General features: G+C 42.1%; 3 protein-coding genes across 3 annotated transcripts; 1 reads left to right on the plus strand and 2 right to left on the minus strand.

Annotated features, from left to right (window-relative positions):
• Positions 1–547: 547 nt before the first annotated feature.
• grk1a (G protein-coupled receptor kinase 1 a) lies at positions 548–6,246 on the minus strand. Its single transcript, XM_076982568.1, has 7 exons — positions 4,623–6,246; positions 3,288–3,415; positions 2,854–3,011; positions 2,531–2,614; positions 2,099–2,223; positions 1,569–1,770; positions 548–1,310 (listed from the first exon to the last, which is right to left on the minus strand). The coding sequence occupies exons 1-7, from the start codon at positions 5,322–5,324 to the stop codon at positions 1,018–1,020; spliced, it is 1,692 nt and encodes a 563-aa protein (XP_076838683.1). The 5' UTR covers positions 5,325–6,246; the 3' UTR covers positions 548–1,017.
• On the plus strand, positions 6,101–8,205 carry LOC143484075 (potassium-transporting ATPase subunit beta-like). Its single transcript, XM_076982570.1, has 7 exons — positions 6,101–6,387; positions 6,951–7,079; positions 7,188–7,301; positions 7,408–7,613; positions 7,696–7,758; positions 7,866–7,958; positions 8,047–8,205. The coding sequence occupies exons 1-7, from the start codon at positions 6,276–6,278 to the stop codon at positions 8,203–8,205; spliced, it is 876 nt and encodes a 291-aa protein (XP_076838685.1). The 5' UTR covers positions 6,101–6,275.
• tfdp1b (transcription factor Dp-1, b) lies at positions 6,541–17,485 on the minus strand. The gene is made up of 12 exons (XM_076982569.1): positions 17,290–17,485; positions 15,592–15,674; positions 14,898–14,964; positions 13,424–13,530; positions 12,180–12,307; positions 11,236–11,395; positions 10,990–11,136; positions 10,777–10,845; positions 10,534–10,685; positions 10,298–10,464; positions 9,923–9,977; positions 6,541–9,480 (listed from the first exon to the last, which is right to left on the minus strand). Exons 2-12 carry the CDS (start codon positions 15,601–15,603, stop codon positions 9,339–9,341), a joined length of 1,206 nt encoding a protein of 401 aa, XP_076838684.1. The 5' UTR covers positions 15,604–15,674; positions 17,290–17,485; the 3' UTR covers positions 6,541–9,338.
• Positions 17,486–17,730: the final 245 nt, after the last annotated feature.

Below are 17,730 nucleotides of genomic sequence, written 5' to 3' on the forward strand. Positions count from 1 at the left end.
ATATTCATATACTGGATATATATTGGATACAATGCACCAGCAAAACAGAACTGCACTAGTGCCACATTTAAAGAAGGCTTAAATTATTTTTTTATTTAATTTTGACAAAAATTGACTGTTTATGAAGGAACATGAGGAAAATTCAAACAAATGACAGCAGACCAATAACTGAATAAACACAAATGATACTGACATAAAGGTCTAATATCCAGGACACAATTTGTTCCTTTGCAGATGTGACACCATTGTTTGTATTTTCATAAGCTATTGTTTTTAATAAGATACTGTTCAGTGCTCACACGATCTGCTAAGAAAAGTGTTTTGTGACACACATTACCTTGATAACAATAACATATTGTCATAGTGCCCTCCCTACAACACAGAAATACAACTGCCTATATTCATTTTTGAAAGTCACTTCTTTAACCTTGGTTAGTCTGACCCTAAAGAGTAAGATAGATAAGCATCTAATTTTTTAGTAATGCTCTATTTGTATGGCCTATACTATTTTGGAAACATGAATATATGGACACCGACCCCCCCCCCCCCCCCCAAAAAAAAACAGACACTTATTATTTTTTTTCAAGAATGCCTTTGACAACAATTTCAAACCAAAAATGTGATCCCAATTTACCTATTTAGTGCTGCAGTAACAATAGATGTCAATGAGGAAAAGTTGCCTCGGTTTCCCTTCTTTAATCCATGTCTGCCCTTGGATGTTCAGGTTCATGAAGAGTGAGGAAATATCTAATGAAAACATCGCTGTATTGTTAACACAGTTTAAAAAGCATACTTCAGAGAATTTGGAAAGCAGAGGATTTGGAAGATCATTGGTTTAGCATTGTAGAACTTCATTGAAAAATCACAAACACTGAGATAATACTGAGGAGTTTTCCAAAAGCTCTGATTAAAGTCTCCGTTTAATTATAATTGGAATGAACCTCCTTGTGAAGGAGGCTCTCTTTGAGTCCATGACATGAAGCCAGCAAATGAGAAGGTCCCTTTGTATAGATGTGTTTATGACACACTACATGTGGAAGACTTGGGAGGCTGCTCCAGGATAGATTCACGCCGTAGATCATTGGGTACCGAGCCCTCAGGACCCCACACGTTCATCTCGGCAAAAATGCCCGTCTCGATCATCTCCTCCTGCCAGGGTATGGGGATGTTTCCAGAGGCGAACTCATCAAAAAACTCCTTCTCTGTGTCTTCCAGCATGACCCCTTTCACAGTGGAGAAGGCACCTACATCGTCAAGGTTCTTGGCATAGACAGTTTTCGAATCAGGGACAAACGGAGGAGGTAGAATTCCTGTGAGAGAAAGGGAGGAGACTTAATTTGGAGAAACTGGGAGACATTTGAAATCCTCCTGACTAACGCTCAGCAACTGTGAACAGATGCATGTCCACCAACTATGCATATCTAAGCAAGATGAGTTCGAAATAAAGTATATGGAAATGGCAGAAAAGAAAAAAAGTTCTGATATATTTCATTGGTGTCGTAAAAATGTAAGAGTCACAGGTAAAGGACAATTCAATCTACACAATAGAAAAGTCACACTACAAGTACCTAAATTAAGCTTCCTCCAGTTGATACTGCTGAAGAACGGGTGAGCACGCAGCTCCTCACAACTTCTGTTCCTGAAGCCCATCCTTCTGTCCACCTGCTTGGCTAGCAAGGACTCACACATGGATTTGGCGTTCTCGCTGAACTTCTCTGTGTAGGTCACCTGGTCATTGAGGATACGCTTCTTCACTTCTTTGTTCTCCACCTTGGCAAGGAAGAGGACATGTTTTTCTTTAGTTTGGGCATTACAAAAACAGTTGGTTTGTTGCTTGGTTGAAGGTAATGTCAACATCAAAGAGAACTTTAGAGTGAAGCCAGGAGTTCTGATCACATTTCCAGGTATAAGTGTTGCAAATCAAATGTGAAGATGAACACCCCCAGCACGGGCTCATCTCAGAATCAGAATCTCTTTATTTCACCAAGTATGTTACACATACAAGGAATCTGAATGTGAATTCTCTGGTGGAAACCATTTTAGGCTACAACTCATTTAAATTTGTGTCTGGTAAGCAGGGCAGTGAGCAGCTGGATACCTTCTCTCCTCGAGTCCTGAAGGGACCTTTAGCAGCAATGAACTCGTAGAGGGTGACTCCAAGAGCAAAGTAATCCACAGAGTAGTCATACTCTTCACCTCTCAGAAGTTCTGGAGCCATGAAACCTGAGCGCAAAACGCACAGGTCAAAGGTCAGCTATCATCTCCTCAGCAAGAAAGACTTATGAAAATTCACATCGTTATTATCATTATTGGTAATTTAACCGCATTCACTAGACCAGTGATTTTCTACAATATTTTACCATTGGCTCATTTCCATTGATGATCCTGTACTAGTAGTGACTGCGGTAGGCCTGTAGAACAACTTTTGCTTTTTGAGTTTCCACAAAAATTACAATTAAATTTATAATCTAGAGAACTAAGAAGCACGACAGGAAAGGGAGGTTGTGAGAGTCATACAGCGTCAACACACCCGGAGTCCCGGCGTAGCCCTTTGTCTTCTCCTGGCCATCCTTCAACTCCACAGCAAGACCAAGGTCAGAAATACGCACGTTGCCTATGAGCAAACATCAGCCCAACGTCAAACAAACGTCAGAGATTGTACTCACAGCAAAAGAGAACAAATGCTGAAATGCCGGCAGAATATTGTGAGAGCATTAATTAAGACTGTATGTAGTGTACGTGTCCCTTTTTACGCTTACGTGGCACGTGACAGACACATTTTCACACCTCCTCATCTCATAAGGTCCTATTAACAGGTTCTCATAGTAATTTGAGAAACACTGATATTTTCACCTTCATTGTCAAGAAGAACATTCTCTGGTTTCAGATCCCTGTAGATGATTCTTTTCTGATGAAGATGCTCCAAGCCTTGGATGATCTGTGCTGTATAATAGCACGCCCTGGGCTCGTCAAAGCCTGGATTATTCTCATCTACGTTATAGATGTGGAACCTGACAGACAAGAAAGCGCAGTCTCACTTGACATCATCACGGGTACATCAGTTGCTAAACAGAAGGTTGAAATAATCTGGAGTGTTTCCCATTATTTGCCACATGACATTCTGGAGTTTTTCCTGTCCCATGAAGCATTAGCTGATGAGTTGAAGTAGTTCAAACTTACAAGGAAACCTCAACGTGTAGTGCAAGGATTGGTGAGAGGCAGGATTTGGAAACATGGGTCTAATGGTACTCAGTGTGGTAGAAGGGTAACGGGCAACTCTTCCTAACCTCAGGTCTCCTCCATTCATGATGGTCATGATCAGGCAAAGCTCTGTCTTGGTCTGGAAGGCGTAGGCCAAGGAAACAATGAATCTACTGTGAACACGAGCCAGAATCCTTTTTTCCACCATGGCACCCTAGGAGAGACCATCATGTTCTAAGTATTTTGACATGTCAGTGTAAACAATAACACTGTACCTTTATAAGCACTTTATACTATTTCATTGGTGGTGTCAGCTCCCATATCCCATTTTTTGTGTGTTTGTAACATGTCGATAAGCATAAAGCATTAGCCAAAACAGTTTTTTTAATAAGACAAAAAATAAGTCTTTTTTAAATAAGACAATGTAGGCCATGGCACTGGAAGACCAACTTCAAAGTGTAGATAAAAGTGCTTCTGCCCTTTGCTCTGGAGCAGGGAGGATTGTTCTGTAACGGTACTGCAACAAATGTCTACTCTACATAATCAATTCATTCCAAGCAAACACGACTGCATGTGTAGCTAAACATCAAGCTAGAGTATACCAGTTAGCATTTTAGTCAAATACAGTATCTCTTATTAGGCCTGAAAAGATGCTCAGCCCTACTAGTGTTTCAAGAAGTTTATTCAATGAAGCATCACCTGCTAAAAGCTAATCGACTTATCTAAAAAGTTTAAGAATTACAACTTCATAATTTTCCCTTTTGATAATCATTTTCATCTTATACACTGAAGTAGACAGAATTCAAACTTAATTTGTAAAATATTGTTTACAAAATAGTGATTTTATATAAAACAATTAGGTAGTACACCATGACAGGATACTGACACTTAAGTAACACAATAGTAGATCACATTCAAATTCATAGTGCATTTTATGTAAGCAGCTCTTGTAGTCTGGGCAACCATGACATTCAGCTGAAGGTGATAGACTGATAGCACAAGATAATTTAGTTTTTGGTAGAACTATTTAGAAGATTAAGTGGAATGATCTAATTATAAGGAAACAGAACATTCTAAAATGTCTGCTAAAAGCACATACGATTCAATATGTTGTGTTATGACAGGAACCCTTGTCATTACACTCTAAAATAATGAATTTGTCACAAAAGGCATCATGACTTTTTATTAAAAAATATCAATTAATGGACATTTTTTTAATCATTATTGCAATATATATAAATGCATGGTTTGTATGCCTTTGTCCAAAGCCTGCAAAACCCATTAATGTCATGAATTCTCTCCTTCTCTGATATATTCATATGCTTGATGGTAAACTGTATTATGTTGGAACATAAAGCCTCATTCAAGGAGTTTCTTGAACCCAAATTTGAGTTGATGTATATAAATCACTTGATTCTCACCTCAAACCCCTTCCTCTTCTTCAGCCTTTTTTTATTCAGCTTCTTGCATGCATAGAGCTTCCCTGTGGCCTTCATCTGGCAGGCCGACACCTCTCCAAAACCCCCTTTGCCAAGCACACGAAAGTCCATGAACCATTCGTCGGTCATGGGCTGCATCTCCAGCCACTTCCACTGTAAGAACCTCTTGAAGTACATGGTCTCCAGGTAAAAGGTATAGGGGACCTCTTTGAGAAAGTCCAGAACGCAGGCCAGGATGTCAACAAACAAATCATCAGAAACGCTCTCGAGCTGTTCTTTCACCTTGGTGATGTCATTTTCAGGCAGAAAGGGGCAGAAGTGCTTTGCCGTAGGGTCCATGTAACGCTGCAGGATCTTGGAGGCCTTGTAGGTACGATCCTTGTCCTCGGCCGCGTCATACTCCTCCACGTTCTTCCACAGGCGACAAGGCGCCTTATACTCATTAGTTGACTCCAGATATTCCTGGAACAGCCGTTTGCCAATGGGCTGTTCTACACAGATGCTCCTGAACTGGACGTCAAGTGTCTCCCTGAGACCCTCACAGACCGTGATATGAGGGAGCTTGAGCCTGGAGTGAAACTTCTTGTCCCGGTTGGACGCTGGGTTGGCCGTCCCATCAAAGCTGCCACGAGCTGAGATGTATGCTGAATTCGCCACTACTGTGGTCAGGCCACCGATATCCATGGTGACAATGCAATGGCTAGACTTTGGGTGCTCGGGCGGTAAGAAAAAAAACGGTCGTGCAGGAAAGTGACGTGACAAGGTCTCACCGGAGCAGTGTGAAATTGGTAGAGCTTAGCGCGTTCCTCTCCAAATAAACAGACCACCAGTGAAGGTGGCGTGATAGGACAGACCGCAAGGAGCAGACATTAAAATCCTGTGAGAAATTATAAAGTATTTGTTTCCATGGGATTCAGAATGATGGAGAAAGTAAGGACCTAAACAGATAAGAGAGACTTGTATCCAATTGGGGGGAGGGGGGGTTCAGGGCAGACGGTAGTCTGAGAGATTTAGTCCTTTGCCTCACACACTCAGGCACACAGATCTCCCTGACTCAACACCTTTCACAAAGCCTCTAACTCCATAATACCTTCCTTACGTTAACCCTTGAGGGCTCAGCTCCACAACTACACAAACGCTGCTGTGAGAATAAAATGAGTTTGAACATCTCTTGCAATAAAAACTAGACAAATATACAAGATGCTTCGTGACTCACTGAAATGCTTCCTGTGGTGAATGTTTAAAGGCTAAAAGGCTAAGGCTAAAATGTTCATTTGTGAGAAGCGTTAAGCCTCATTCTGTGATAAGGAAGTAAAATTGTACTCAAGTTCAAACCAAGAGCTGGTTTCATGGCCTTATCCAAGGCTTCAAGGTTATCAGAACAAACACTTCCACACCTGAATTCAAGGGTACCACTGAGTGGCTAGTACAGCCCACCAGAAATGCACGTGAATTGGGTGTCCTTATCATTTAATATAAAAAGATAAGTAAGACATTCTAAAGGCTGGGACACACAACAAAGAAGTCAAAAGGAAGGCAAGAAAGGGACTAAAGGCGACAAGTGACGATTTTCAATTCAAACTAAAACCACAAAAATTTCTTTAAAAGTAACAGTTCCCTGGCAAGACTTCCAACATGGCAACCCTTAAAGAAAAGAGAACCTGTGGTCAAAGGTGTCGAGACTTTGGAAACTTTGTCTGGAATTCTGATGAAGGAACTTTCATGGGTAGAACGCCAGAAAAATGGGGTATGTACCACACAACAGGAACTGGTAAAATATGTTAGTCAAATCAATAGTTTTTCTAAAATTCCAAAGTTTTGACTTTTTAAAAATTCTCATCTTTTTACATATAAAAAACGAATTTGCATTATGAACAATGATTTGAAAATGAACACTTGCCAATTTTGTTTCAATTTTATTTCAAATACAGAAAATGTCATTTTCTGTTCTTTAAGACTTTTAATAAAACTTTACTAGAATGCTTACACCCCAAATGTACTAAATCTGTTTAATATTACTTGTTCATAAATCATACAAGAAAAAAAACATCCACTTCTTCTGACTTTGTCATGCCCTTGTTGCATAAGAAATATATGTTACTTTTTTATATAAAAGCTTTAAAATGACGAAATGTATGGATCTGATCAAGCTTATGCTGAAAAAAGATACAAAGGATGATTATATATAGATATAACAAATGAAGATTAAACTAAGTTGTTTGTCTATTAAAGCAATACCTAGTATGAGGAAGACGCGAGTTATGCATTATGATGCTGCATATTCCTAACATACTTGACTCTGTATCACAGTGTACATCAGCCTGTATTATGTTGCATTCTACGTGGTGATGACGGCGTTATTTTCTCTGGCTATCTACGTACTCATGTACACACTCAGTCCATATGAACCCGACTACCAGGACCGATTAAAATCACCAGGTGAACAAACCCTTACATATATTCATAACATATATACTCGGTCAACACAAGCAGTTCTAAGTGTCAATTGTGCTCTCTGTATCTCTTTTGTCATTTGCTGTTTCACAGGGGTAATGGTTTGGCCCGACACATATAATGATGAAGACTTAGTGATCACCTACAATATGTCAGACAAGCAGAGCTGGATGAAGATGTCCAAACGCCTTCACAAGTTCCTTATTCGTAAGCACGCGTTCTTAAAAGATACAAAGCAGGCAATAAATCAGAAATAAATCCGAAAAACTAGACCTAGCAATGAAGTACAATGTCCTTTTGCTTTTTATTTCAGCTTACAATGACACCACACAAGCACACTGTAATCAATACAACTGCACATCAGGCCGGTACTTCTTCCAACACCACTATAACGCTCCCAAACACACGAAATGGGCCTGCCCTTTCTACCAAAGCACGCTGGGTAACTGCTCTGGCATCGAGGACCCCACGTTTGGTTACACAACCAACCAGCCGTGTGTAATCATCAAGATGAACAGGGTACGTTGGCTCAAGCGAAAAACACTCCTATACGTTGCCTGTGGAGATTCAGACATAATTATCACGAATTCATTTTTCTCAGATCATTCACTTCCTGCCCAACAACGGTACAGGAAAGACGCCGTATGTTAACTGCACCGTGCTGGTGAGTGTGGATAAGTGCAAGAGCTCTGAGGCTAACGCCTGCGATCACGATACTGGAGACATGGTGTTTAATGGTGAAAGCAATCGTGTATGTGCTTGTGCGAACAGGAGGGTCACGACAACGTCCGAGGGCATGAGTATTACCCCTCGAGCGGGACGTTGGACCTCTCGTACTTCCCCTACTACGGCAACCTGGCACAAGTAAGGCATCCGAGTGCGTTCTGTCCTTTGCGTATTTATGTTCGTACAAACATCACCGTTAACCAAATTATGTTGTATTGCTTTACAGCCGACGTACGTGAACCCGCTGGTGGCTGTGAAATTTGACCTTGTGAACGAGAGACGTGCAAAGATCCAGTGTAGGGTGATGGCCAACAATATCGCTTACGAGAACTTCTATGACCCATATGAGGGGAAAGTGATATTTAGTTTAAATGCTTTGAGTTAGTTACAATGAATACACATGTGGCTTTTAGTCTTTTTGCACGTGTGAAATTGAAACATCAGAACTCGTAATCTCGTTCTGAAAGTCCCACGGTGCAGAAAGTTTGACCTAGCTTTGACATGGCCGAGTGGTGACCTTGACCAACGGCAGCAAAGCCGGATGTACCTCACACATGTATTGTGTTCATAAAAAAAAAAGGTATTTAAATGTACATGATAAGACACACATATAAAATGCAATAAAGATACATTAGCTATGCTCTTTCACTGAGAAACATCTGAAGCTTAAACTTCGTTAGAGTAAAAAAAAAAAGTTTAAGATCTTCCTGATAAAGAATGCAGAATTCTGCAATAGCAGTTTGTAAAAATCCATTTATCTCATCCCAGAGAAGAATTGTATTTCTTGCAGCATACTAGCTCTGCTGAGTTACAGAAAATATATAAAGAATCTTGTCATTTCCAAATTCATTCTTTAATTATACACACTGTCTGAGAAAAATAAAACAAACTTATAAATTTGATATTGTGTGAAGCATACTCTACTACAATCTAAAAAACCCAGTGAATCAAAAATGGTTGCCTGGATCAAATAAATGGAAGCAAAAGGTATAAAACTTTGCCGCATCAAACTACAGGGTGTAAAAAAAAAAAAAATAATAAAAAAATTAAAAAAAAGTCCATCCCGTAAGTCAGGTCACATTATTATAGGCTGGTGAATCTTTGGACAACATAACTGACCAGCACAAATTGTCAGCCCTCCTGCCGACAACAGGATCAAATCAGCATAACGCCGTTGAGGAACAGATGATCTGATTCAACCAGATGATCTGATTTGTGTTCTGACAACCCAACAGAAGAACAGAAGATGTGAACATTTGGTGACAAAAACAGCAAGGTAGAAGGAATGTTCTATTAATTCACAAGTCCTATTTCACTGAAATACCACAGGGGTCTTGGAGAAAGCTTCCTTGTGTTGCTGGGTAAGACTGTGGAAGGTGTTGCTCTTTGAGCTTGCATATACAATGATGAGCAGGGTTCCTGGAGGCCCCAGCATAAAGACCAGAGAAGTTCAGGCTCTGCCCGTGCACCATCACATTGGAAACAGTGGTAACGGTGAGGAAAGATGAGGCACAGACACTAATCTTCATCATCCTCGTCAAAGTCCTCTTCCTCTTCATCTTCCTCCTCCTCCTCGTCTTCGTCGTCCAGGAAGGACGCGGGTGTGTCCCGAGAGCTGGTGGAGTTGGAGGCCATGGTGGCAGAAGCAGCACCGTTATTACTACCAAAAGGTGGAGATGAAGACCAGAGTTTAGCAGAATGAAAGGCATGTACCCGCAGAAAGCTTCAGCTGGGTGTTAACACTCATAGTGCTGATCACAAGCTGAACATGCAAACGCTGACTTCAACAGTGAGGAACGTAGCTGTGTGTTGTCAGTAACACGTGCAAGGCTGTTTATTAGTGAATAGTCAGGTCTACAGATGCCCCCTGAGCATGTGAGTGGCTTCACACGTTGGTTTGAGGTTTGAACCCCAGAACTGAGTATACGCCGCTGTGGCCATCAATCTCTGTATCAACACTACGGCTTGAAGCTTTAATCATTTTTCATTCTTCCACATTAGTTTGCACATTCAACACTGCAAAGTGATTAACATATTTGTTGAACATCAGCCCAAGTACAACTTAAATACTAAAATGCTGCGTCAGTGAACAGGAAACTCACCTGGTCGTACGAGAATAACCTCCATTAGTCTCATTCAGGGGCCCTTGTGCCATTTCTACACACACACACACACACACACACACACCACACACACACACGCTCGCTCTCAGAGCTCATTTACATAATGGCAGACGTGTGCAATATTTCACAATAATAGGGCACTAATAGGATCTGCATCTGCCTGGAACAACCAAATTTGTGTTACCCAGTGTCTTTTCTTTAACTTACATTTTTCAGTTAATTTTGCCAAACACTGGTGTGTTTGCCCCCAAACGGCTTGACTAGAAAACCTCTCCCACGTCAACACGCAGATTATTTGCATTTAACTGCAGTCCAAGTAAAAATCTACAACCCTTTAAAGGAGAATGAGTTTACCGATTACGTAGGGTTCCAGGGCTTTGGGGACCAGGGTGCGGGCAACCTTCAGCTGTTCTGGAGAACATCGGCCCGCCTCCAGACCGAGCGCCATGCCCAAGCGCTTCAGCACCTCGATGTCGTCATGGATCTCAAACGTGTTGTCAAAATTGAAGAGGTACTCAAACCTGCACGGGAAGGCACACAAGTTACGCTAAGCGAGCGAGAGAGCGAGAGAGACAAGTCAAGATGCTCACTTGTCATTGGAGATACTGCAGTCAATGATGGTCCTCTTGCTGGTATTGATGATGATGAAGGGCAGGTGTATGACCGTGTTGGGTGGAGGCGTCCTGTGGGTCTTCTGCTCTGCCTCTCGATTCCTCTGCACCAACCTCTTAAACGCTATTTGCTAACAAAAAAAAAAAAAAGGCGATTATGGACCATAGCAAGTGCACAGCTCCATTTCAGATAGACCTACACACACTAGACTCGTGCGGTACCTGTAGGATCAGCTCTTGAAGCTGAGACTGCTTCTGCTTGATTCTTTGAAGTCGCTTCTGCCGCTCGGCCTTTTGTGAAGAAGCAGAAAACACGTCACACTACCATAACCAAAAACACTACATGCATGCCATAAACCAAGGATTAATTATGGAAGGAGGTGTTTGCATGCATATATGTGTGTGTGTGTGTGTGTGTACACCCAGATCTCTAACCTCCAGGTCCTTGCATTCCTGAGCAGAATTGGTGGGGAAGCCGATCCATTTGATCTCCTTCTTGTCTTTGGAGATGATGTTCATGGCCATCAGGACGTTCAGCGCATCGTACACACGCCTCCGGATGTTCTTCTGATCATAAACGTGCTGCGAGAAGCATGAAGAACAGAATGTCAGTCAGCTCTTCAGAGTGGAAGACTAAAAGCTCCATCATTAGACTCTGGGAATACCCAGGAGGCAACCCACCGAGTCATTGGGGGAGATGTGGTCGGGGGGAGTCAGCTCAGACACCAGCTCGTCCGCTACCTCGTTGTAGGAGGTGACGCCTTTCTTCTGAACCTTCTCACACACCTTCATGGAGAAATGTCGCAAGCCTTTCCCATTCTTGTCCCCTTTTCTACTTCGACTGAGGGACAGACAACAGTGCTGAATGGTGATGCTAACTAACAACGCAAATAAGGGCATCTGTCAGGTGTTCAGCACTTCAAATACAAGGGCACTGCCATCCATGTTGGGCAAAACATACAGGCATCAGACTTTTCTTTTTCCCCATTTGGGCAGACTATGCATAATTGGACAAATGGTTGGTTGGTTCTTTGGCTGACTTTATTTAGTACATACAAGATACCTAATACTATTCGATACGACATGGTCATATCTATGACTCACAGACATCAGGCAGTCACTGACAGATTTGTAACCAGCTATTAAACAATTTAAGTCAAGATGATGTTCATTTATGCAGTGACTTGTGGTCCCGTAAAATGGGATAAGTGTGGATAAATATGATTTAAATAGCATAGATAAAACTTTCACTTTAAAGCTTCCACATTTTTGAGCAGCAATACATTTTGACATTATACCCACTAACACAGCCACCCAAATTCTTTAATCCTCCAAGTTAGCACTTATGACAAGCTAAGCATCCTAAATTCTAAAATTCATTACAAAACAACACTAACTTCTAAGGCCAAAGACCAATTAAAATAAATTAAAACAGAGGTCTGCTGAGCACAGTGCACACATTTTTTTATTATCCGCGTCATTCTTCAAACGTCGACTAATGCAGAAAACTAATATACAGCATATATCAGAAAACACATAATGCAGGAGAAGCCGAGCTAGAGGAGGCCCTGCCGTTAGCTGACCCATTGAGCCATAGGTAGGGGGTTGGAGTGGGCACGACTCACCCCGTGGACCAGGGCGAGGACTCTGGGGCTTGCGTGTGCGGGGTGAGGAACTGAGCACTCGGGGTCCTGGGGCTGGTGAGCAGGACGGTGCCGGCGGGGGCTGTGGGTCTCTGAGGAGTGCCAATCACCTAGAGGCAGGACACGGTACTCAGTACATCCATGTTAACGTACGGTAACCACACACACACACACACACACAGGACCACGCTTGTAGTGATTGGAAGCGGCAGTGAAGTTTTACTGCTCGCCTTCTAACCCAACGTTGGATATCGTTACCTAAGAGAGGATACAGCTTTATGAATTAATAGCTTCTGATGGGGTTGTGAATCTCGGGGTGCGGCACCTTCACTAAATGCACTACAGCAATACTGCTGACTAAGCGGAGTTCAAACGCCCTTTAAAAGCTGCTCCAACTGTGATGGGCGAAGACAAAACAGGAGAAGTGGGAGAGCAGAGGAAACACAGGAAGGAGGGAGGGGAGAGGTTTCAGGCTAGGGGGAGGGGCTTCAGGCGAGGAGGGAGGGGCTTCAGGCTAGGTCTGTCTCCAGACTTCAGATGGCGTGAAACTCAGTTTAAGGGTTTGTTTGTTTTGAACATAAATGTGTAATATATATATATATATATATATATATATATATATATATATATATATATATATATATATATATATATATATAAATAAATAATAATAAAAAAACAAAAAAACAACCGTGATTGTTAGCAACAGTATCTCGTAAATTAATAATCCCATGAAGCCCAGACTCTTTACATACCTATCTTCTTCAGGGTACCAAGATACATGATTAATTTTTTCATTGAGTTGGTTAGGTCATCCTAATTAGATATTAATTCATACAGCACCTGAGAGGACATCTGGTTAAGACAATGAAATTAGCTTTGCCATCTTAAGTATCTACCATAAACAGGCTGTATAAACTCCCCACCAACAGTGGTGGGACACAGCGTGCGGGTCATTAATAGGGTTTGTGTCATTATTAGAATGATAATACTGATGTGGACTCTTAATCCTGCTGACTCGAAACTTCTGTGATCAGCTTAGGGTGGAACTCTCCCGGGTCACCTCACCCAATGTTAATGGAGGACTCGGTCACTACATAGACGCCCTACACCATTCAGAGAGGAACAGGGTGTGGGTGTGGGCACCACACTGAAGTAGTGGAAGACCACGACCCCCACTGGGAGAAGGGCCCTGCTTATTTCTGCTAAAATGTGCAATGTCTTACCATGTGTGGCACTACATTCACACTTGTGGTAGCCAGTGTTTTGGGCATTATCTGTTTGACTCCCGTAATGGAGGGATGGATGTTCACGAGAGACAGGACGGTAGTACCTGAGACAGAGAGACAGAGACAGAGAGAGACAGACAGAGAGAGAGAGAGAAGAAATAGCATCATATACCAAGTCGCTCATTCCGAGCTTCCAGATACTATGCAAATCTGAAGGGAAGAGTAAATGTGTGGCAAAAGGCACAAAAGGTTTAATTGTTTATGCTTTTGGGCTCTGAGTGATGATGTGTGGAGGACAAGGTTCTGCATATTTTGTGTTCACAAAACACGCTGAATAACTGCCCTCTACTGGTGAAACACCAGCATGCAAATATTACTATCATAACAGAAATCTGGGCTTAATAAATGTTACAACAGGCATCAACACTTCTACGCAATCACTGACTCACAAAGTTCTCAGAGTGATCCCAGATACATTTCATATGAAACTATATGTATGAATGATTTAAGAGTGGAGCAGGTCAAAAGTGTCAATCTTCTGTAATGTATTTCAGTCTCCTCGCAGACTGCATGACTGTGACTGATCTACCCATTGATGACTAGTCTGATACAGTCAGCCAATCTAATATACAGTCTAACGTTCTACTTTTTGAGAGGATTCTAGCAAAAAAGATGAAGACACGATGATCTCAAATGTAAACCAAATTAGAGCAGACAATTCTCACATACATCTGTCAGTAGATGGATTGGAGATCTTGCTGGACTCATTTACATGTCAAAATGGTGAGAACCCATTAAATAAATTATGATACGTGTCAAATGACGGCCAGTGTGACTGCCACACCGTGCCTGTGGACTAACGAGCAGACCGGATCCCTCGGCCTGTGGTCTTCAGCACAGTGTAGAGTGTAATTGTGATCCATTAAATATCCAAACTACTCTCATCACATTTTAAAAGAAATTCCTCAACATAAACTCCACTGAGGACTCCTGAGCCTAAATCTGTGTTAATCGTGCAGTTGGGGTACATATAAAAATATATATGTTTCATACAGAACAGAGGAAGTAGCCTTTCATGGGAATACTTGTATATCACCATTTTTATATTTATTACTACTTGGCAATGTCAGTAGCAGTATATTGAGTAAACTGTATGGTAATTAATCTCCCACATCATCGGTTTACTATTAGAGGATTATTATCCTTTTTGAAACTGGTCCTTAAACCCGTCACTGGGCATGTCGCTGTCAGTCCTTGAAAAGCCCGTATCAGGTGACAACCACTTTTCACTGCACGTTAAAAGCCAAGGCTAACTGTCAATGAACTGGAATGTGCACCTGAAAAGGTCATGACCTCTGAACCTATGTAGAAATGGCTGCTGTGATGAGCAAGGAATAGCACAACACACTGGCCTCGTTCCTGCACCTGTAACAAAACCGAAGGACTCTTTGAGGAGGAGAGGCAGACGCACCTTTTCCAGGACTGACGTTCTGAGTGGCAAAAATCTTCAGCTCTCTGCTGCCGTCTTTCAGCCCACCCTTAGGATGTGAAAGTGTTCATAATTAGCATCATGACCACACTCCAGCGATGTCAGGACCCGCTGACAAAACTATACGGCTCTGAAGCGCGTCTCAAGACATCCGTGCCACACGCCAAAAATCAAAATGTGTGCTAGGATCTGTGCAACACTTGGGTTAGTAAGCACAGAAGACAAACAGGGAAGGCAACCATATGCGTCAGGCACGTGGTGTCGCTCCGAGTGCCAACCATGGTGGTGCGCACAGCAGACGTGGAACAGAAACAGCTTTACCTCATGGCCACACAGTGAGTAAGCAAAACAGCACTGATGGCACGAGGGAAACGTTCCAATCTACAGTGAAGTTGCCTACTGTTTCACTGTTACAATTGGTCAAAAAGGAAGTTGGCTTTCAATATGCATGTCCACAACCAGTGTGTTGTCCGGAAATGATGAGGTGTGTGATGTGTAATAAAGGCAAAATATATCATTATGAAATATATTACGAATAGCATGGCAAACTAGTATTCAGGAATGGGTCAGTGAAAAGCATGCATTCAAACAGCACTTAGATTACCAATGAGGTGAAACATTTGTCTCTTCTAGCCTTTCAATGCACTCAACACTATAATAAATATTTGAAACTTACATCTTTCGCCATTATGTCAGTCTCTTGCAGATGTGGCAAGAAGATATTTCCAGCTTTAAGTCTTTGATCCCTGTCTGGCTTCCCTAGAATAACACAAAAAAATCACATTTGCTTCAATAAAGAAATTAAAAGTGGATTACCAATGATGTACCTAATTCTGCAATCCATAAAATAATTCAATATTTACTTTAGGCTACAACTACTTGAATAATCGTTTATAATTCTGTTATTACTATTATTATCATAATGAATGACAACACTTCAAGAATGTCAGGAGAGTATGGCTGGATATTGACAGTAGACAAAGAAAACTCAGTGATTTGTTTGCATACTACACCATTCTGGGATATCAGTATTGGAAAAATAGATTTGCGGCTCTATTTTGTGCTAACACGACGTTAAGCGAGGTCTTTCCTTCACAAACCAGGCGTGTTTCGTACAGCTGAGACCAGTGTGTGAACTCCTCTGTCTGATGAAGGCCTCTCCCTAACCACAAGTGGGTGCTTATGGCTTCGTTCTCGTTTTATCTTGAACGCAAGTCATCTCAAAATTGCTCCGACTGTTGCAACTTGCCAAAAGCCTATCAAGTATCACTCCAACTCGATAACTGACAGGTTTGAGGGCAAGAAAAGCAACTAATTTCTAAGTAAATTAAGTCCTCTCATGAACCATTTTAGTCTGTATGTCTGTACATTCACATTCACTTCGGTTAGTCAGCCATCGTGTCATTGCATTGTGATCTAGCTTAAGCACACAACGGTATAAACGCAAAAAAAACAACACTTATTTTAGGAAACCTCGCAATATTCTGTTTCAGGGACGTTGGCTAGCTACCTTTACAGACTAGAGTCTGTTAAAGTGAGACGTGAGAGCAGTATTTAGTCGTCCTAGCTAGCCACCCCTGCTGTCTTGTCCCAGTTGAGAGGAAGAGAGGCTCTAAATCCGGATTGCAAACAGGAAGCCTGAGTGATGAATCTGATTCAAATGTAGGTTAATCAACGTCCTTACGATGGAAAAAAGACCACAAAGTGGTCCATCTGTGTTTTTTTATTTCGGTTTATTAACCAAATACAATGTTGGGTCAATAACGTTCGTGTTCGTCAGGTTTTCGAGTGACGTTAGGTTTGATCAACTTCTTTCTGTAAGTACAACCACTAGGTTAGACAGACTGGGCTGTAGTCCCCACTCAGCAGACCCCTCGACACTGAGTTTGTTAACCACATCAGTGCTGCAGGGAAACCACAGACCAGCAAACTGTCTCCAGTTCGCACACAGACGAGCCCCTGGGGGATTAAACCCTTGTTTCCACATCGGTATCACGTAAGAAAACAGCAGTTTGAAGGAACTTAAAGGACCCATCACGCAGGTTATGACTCTCCACAGTGCAGTGTATCTTGAAAACACCTTTAAAAATAATAAAAACACTTCCAGAGTGTTTATTCCAGTTATCACACACGGTGATAGTCAGTAACATACTATTTTTAATCTACCTAACTTGTGAGGTAAACGCAATAAAGCGGGAGCTGGCTAACTAAGATATCTAGATAGCTTTGCTGTAACTTTAGAGGAATAAACAGCGGCGGGTCGAGGCTAATGTACGCTAGCTGGTTAGCTGGAGACAGATAGCTCGCTCGCTAACTAGCGCAACACAAACCACCCAGCTACGGTCCGACATACAACCCGATGAGTGTTGCCCACCTTAACCGTGTTTTCACGGCTCATGTCCTCTTCATAACGGCCAGCGACGTATTCGGGGTGACGCCGCGACTCGCGTCAGGTTTTTAACGCTCGTTTGTTACCGCTGAGGCGATTTGAGCGAGCTAGCCAGGTTAGCCGCGCGCTACACAAGTACTAGCGCGGCTACACCGTCGAGTTCGCCATCAAACTGATCTTGGCGGTGTCCTGCGTTGGTGTTTTCTGATTGGATGCTCAACGTGTGACGTGGGCACGCCGTCATGCGCGTGGCCCCGCCCCCGGCATCGTTTCGGTTTTGGCGCGACTCTGGCACACAAGCTTGGTTTCTTTTTGGTTCTTGTGTCTTTTCCATTAGTGTTTAGATGTAGACAAATTGAATTGCTGTTATTGCTGTTCCGAGGCTAAATGCAATACGCACGAGATTAGCTTTGAATGTTGCTTATT

Source organism: Brachyhypopomus gauderio, chromosome 20, assembly GCF_052324685.1.
Source record: "Brachyhypopomus gauderio isolate BG-103 chromosome 20, BGAUD_0.2, whole genome shotgun sequence".
NCBI classification, from domain to species: domain Eukaryota; kingdom Metazoa; phylum Chordata; class Actinopteri; order Gymnotiformes; family Hypopomidae; genus Brachyhypopomus; species Brachyhypopomus gauderio.

Coding starts and splice junctions, on each gene's coding strand:
- grk1a (XM_076982568.1), bottom strand. CDS start 5,324: ATGGATATCGGTGGCCTGACCACAGTAGTGGCGAATTCAGCATACATC. Junction 3,012..3,287: donor ATGAATGGAGGAGACCTGAG/GTTAGGAAGAGT, acceptor CTTGTCTGTCAG/GTTCCACATCTATAACGTAG. Junction 1,311..1,568: donor CTGGAGGAAGCTTAATTTAG/GTACTTGTAGTG, acceptor TTTCTCTCACAG/GAATTCTACCTCCTCCGTTT.
- tfdp1b (XM_076982569.1), bottom strand. Junction 13,531..14,897: donor GAACGTCAGTCCTGGAAAAG/GTGCGTCTGCCT, acceptor TCTCTGTCTCAG/GTACTACCGTCCTGTCTCTC. Junction 9,978..10,297: donor CCTGGAACCCTACGTAATCG/GTAAACTCATTC, acceptor GTGTGTGTGTAG/AAATGGCACAAGGGCCCCTG.
- LOC143484075 (XM_076982570.1), top strand. CDS start 6,276: ATGGCAACCCTTAAAGAAAAGAGAACCTGTGGTCAAAGGTGTCGAGAC. Junction 7,302..7,407: donor CCTTCACAAGTTCCTTATTC/GTAAGCACGCGT, acceptor TTTTTATTTCAG/CTTACAATGACACCACACAA. Junction 7,614..7,695: donor TAATCATCAAGATGAACAGG/GTACGTTGGCTC, acceptor CATTTTTCTCAG/ATCATTCACTTCCTGCCCAA.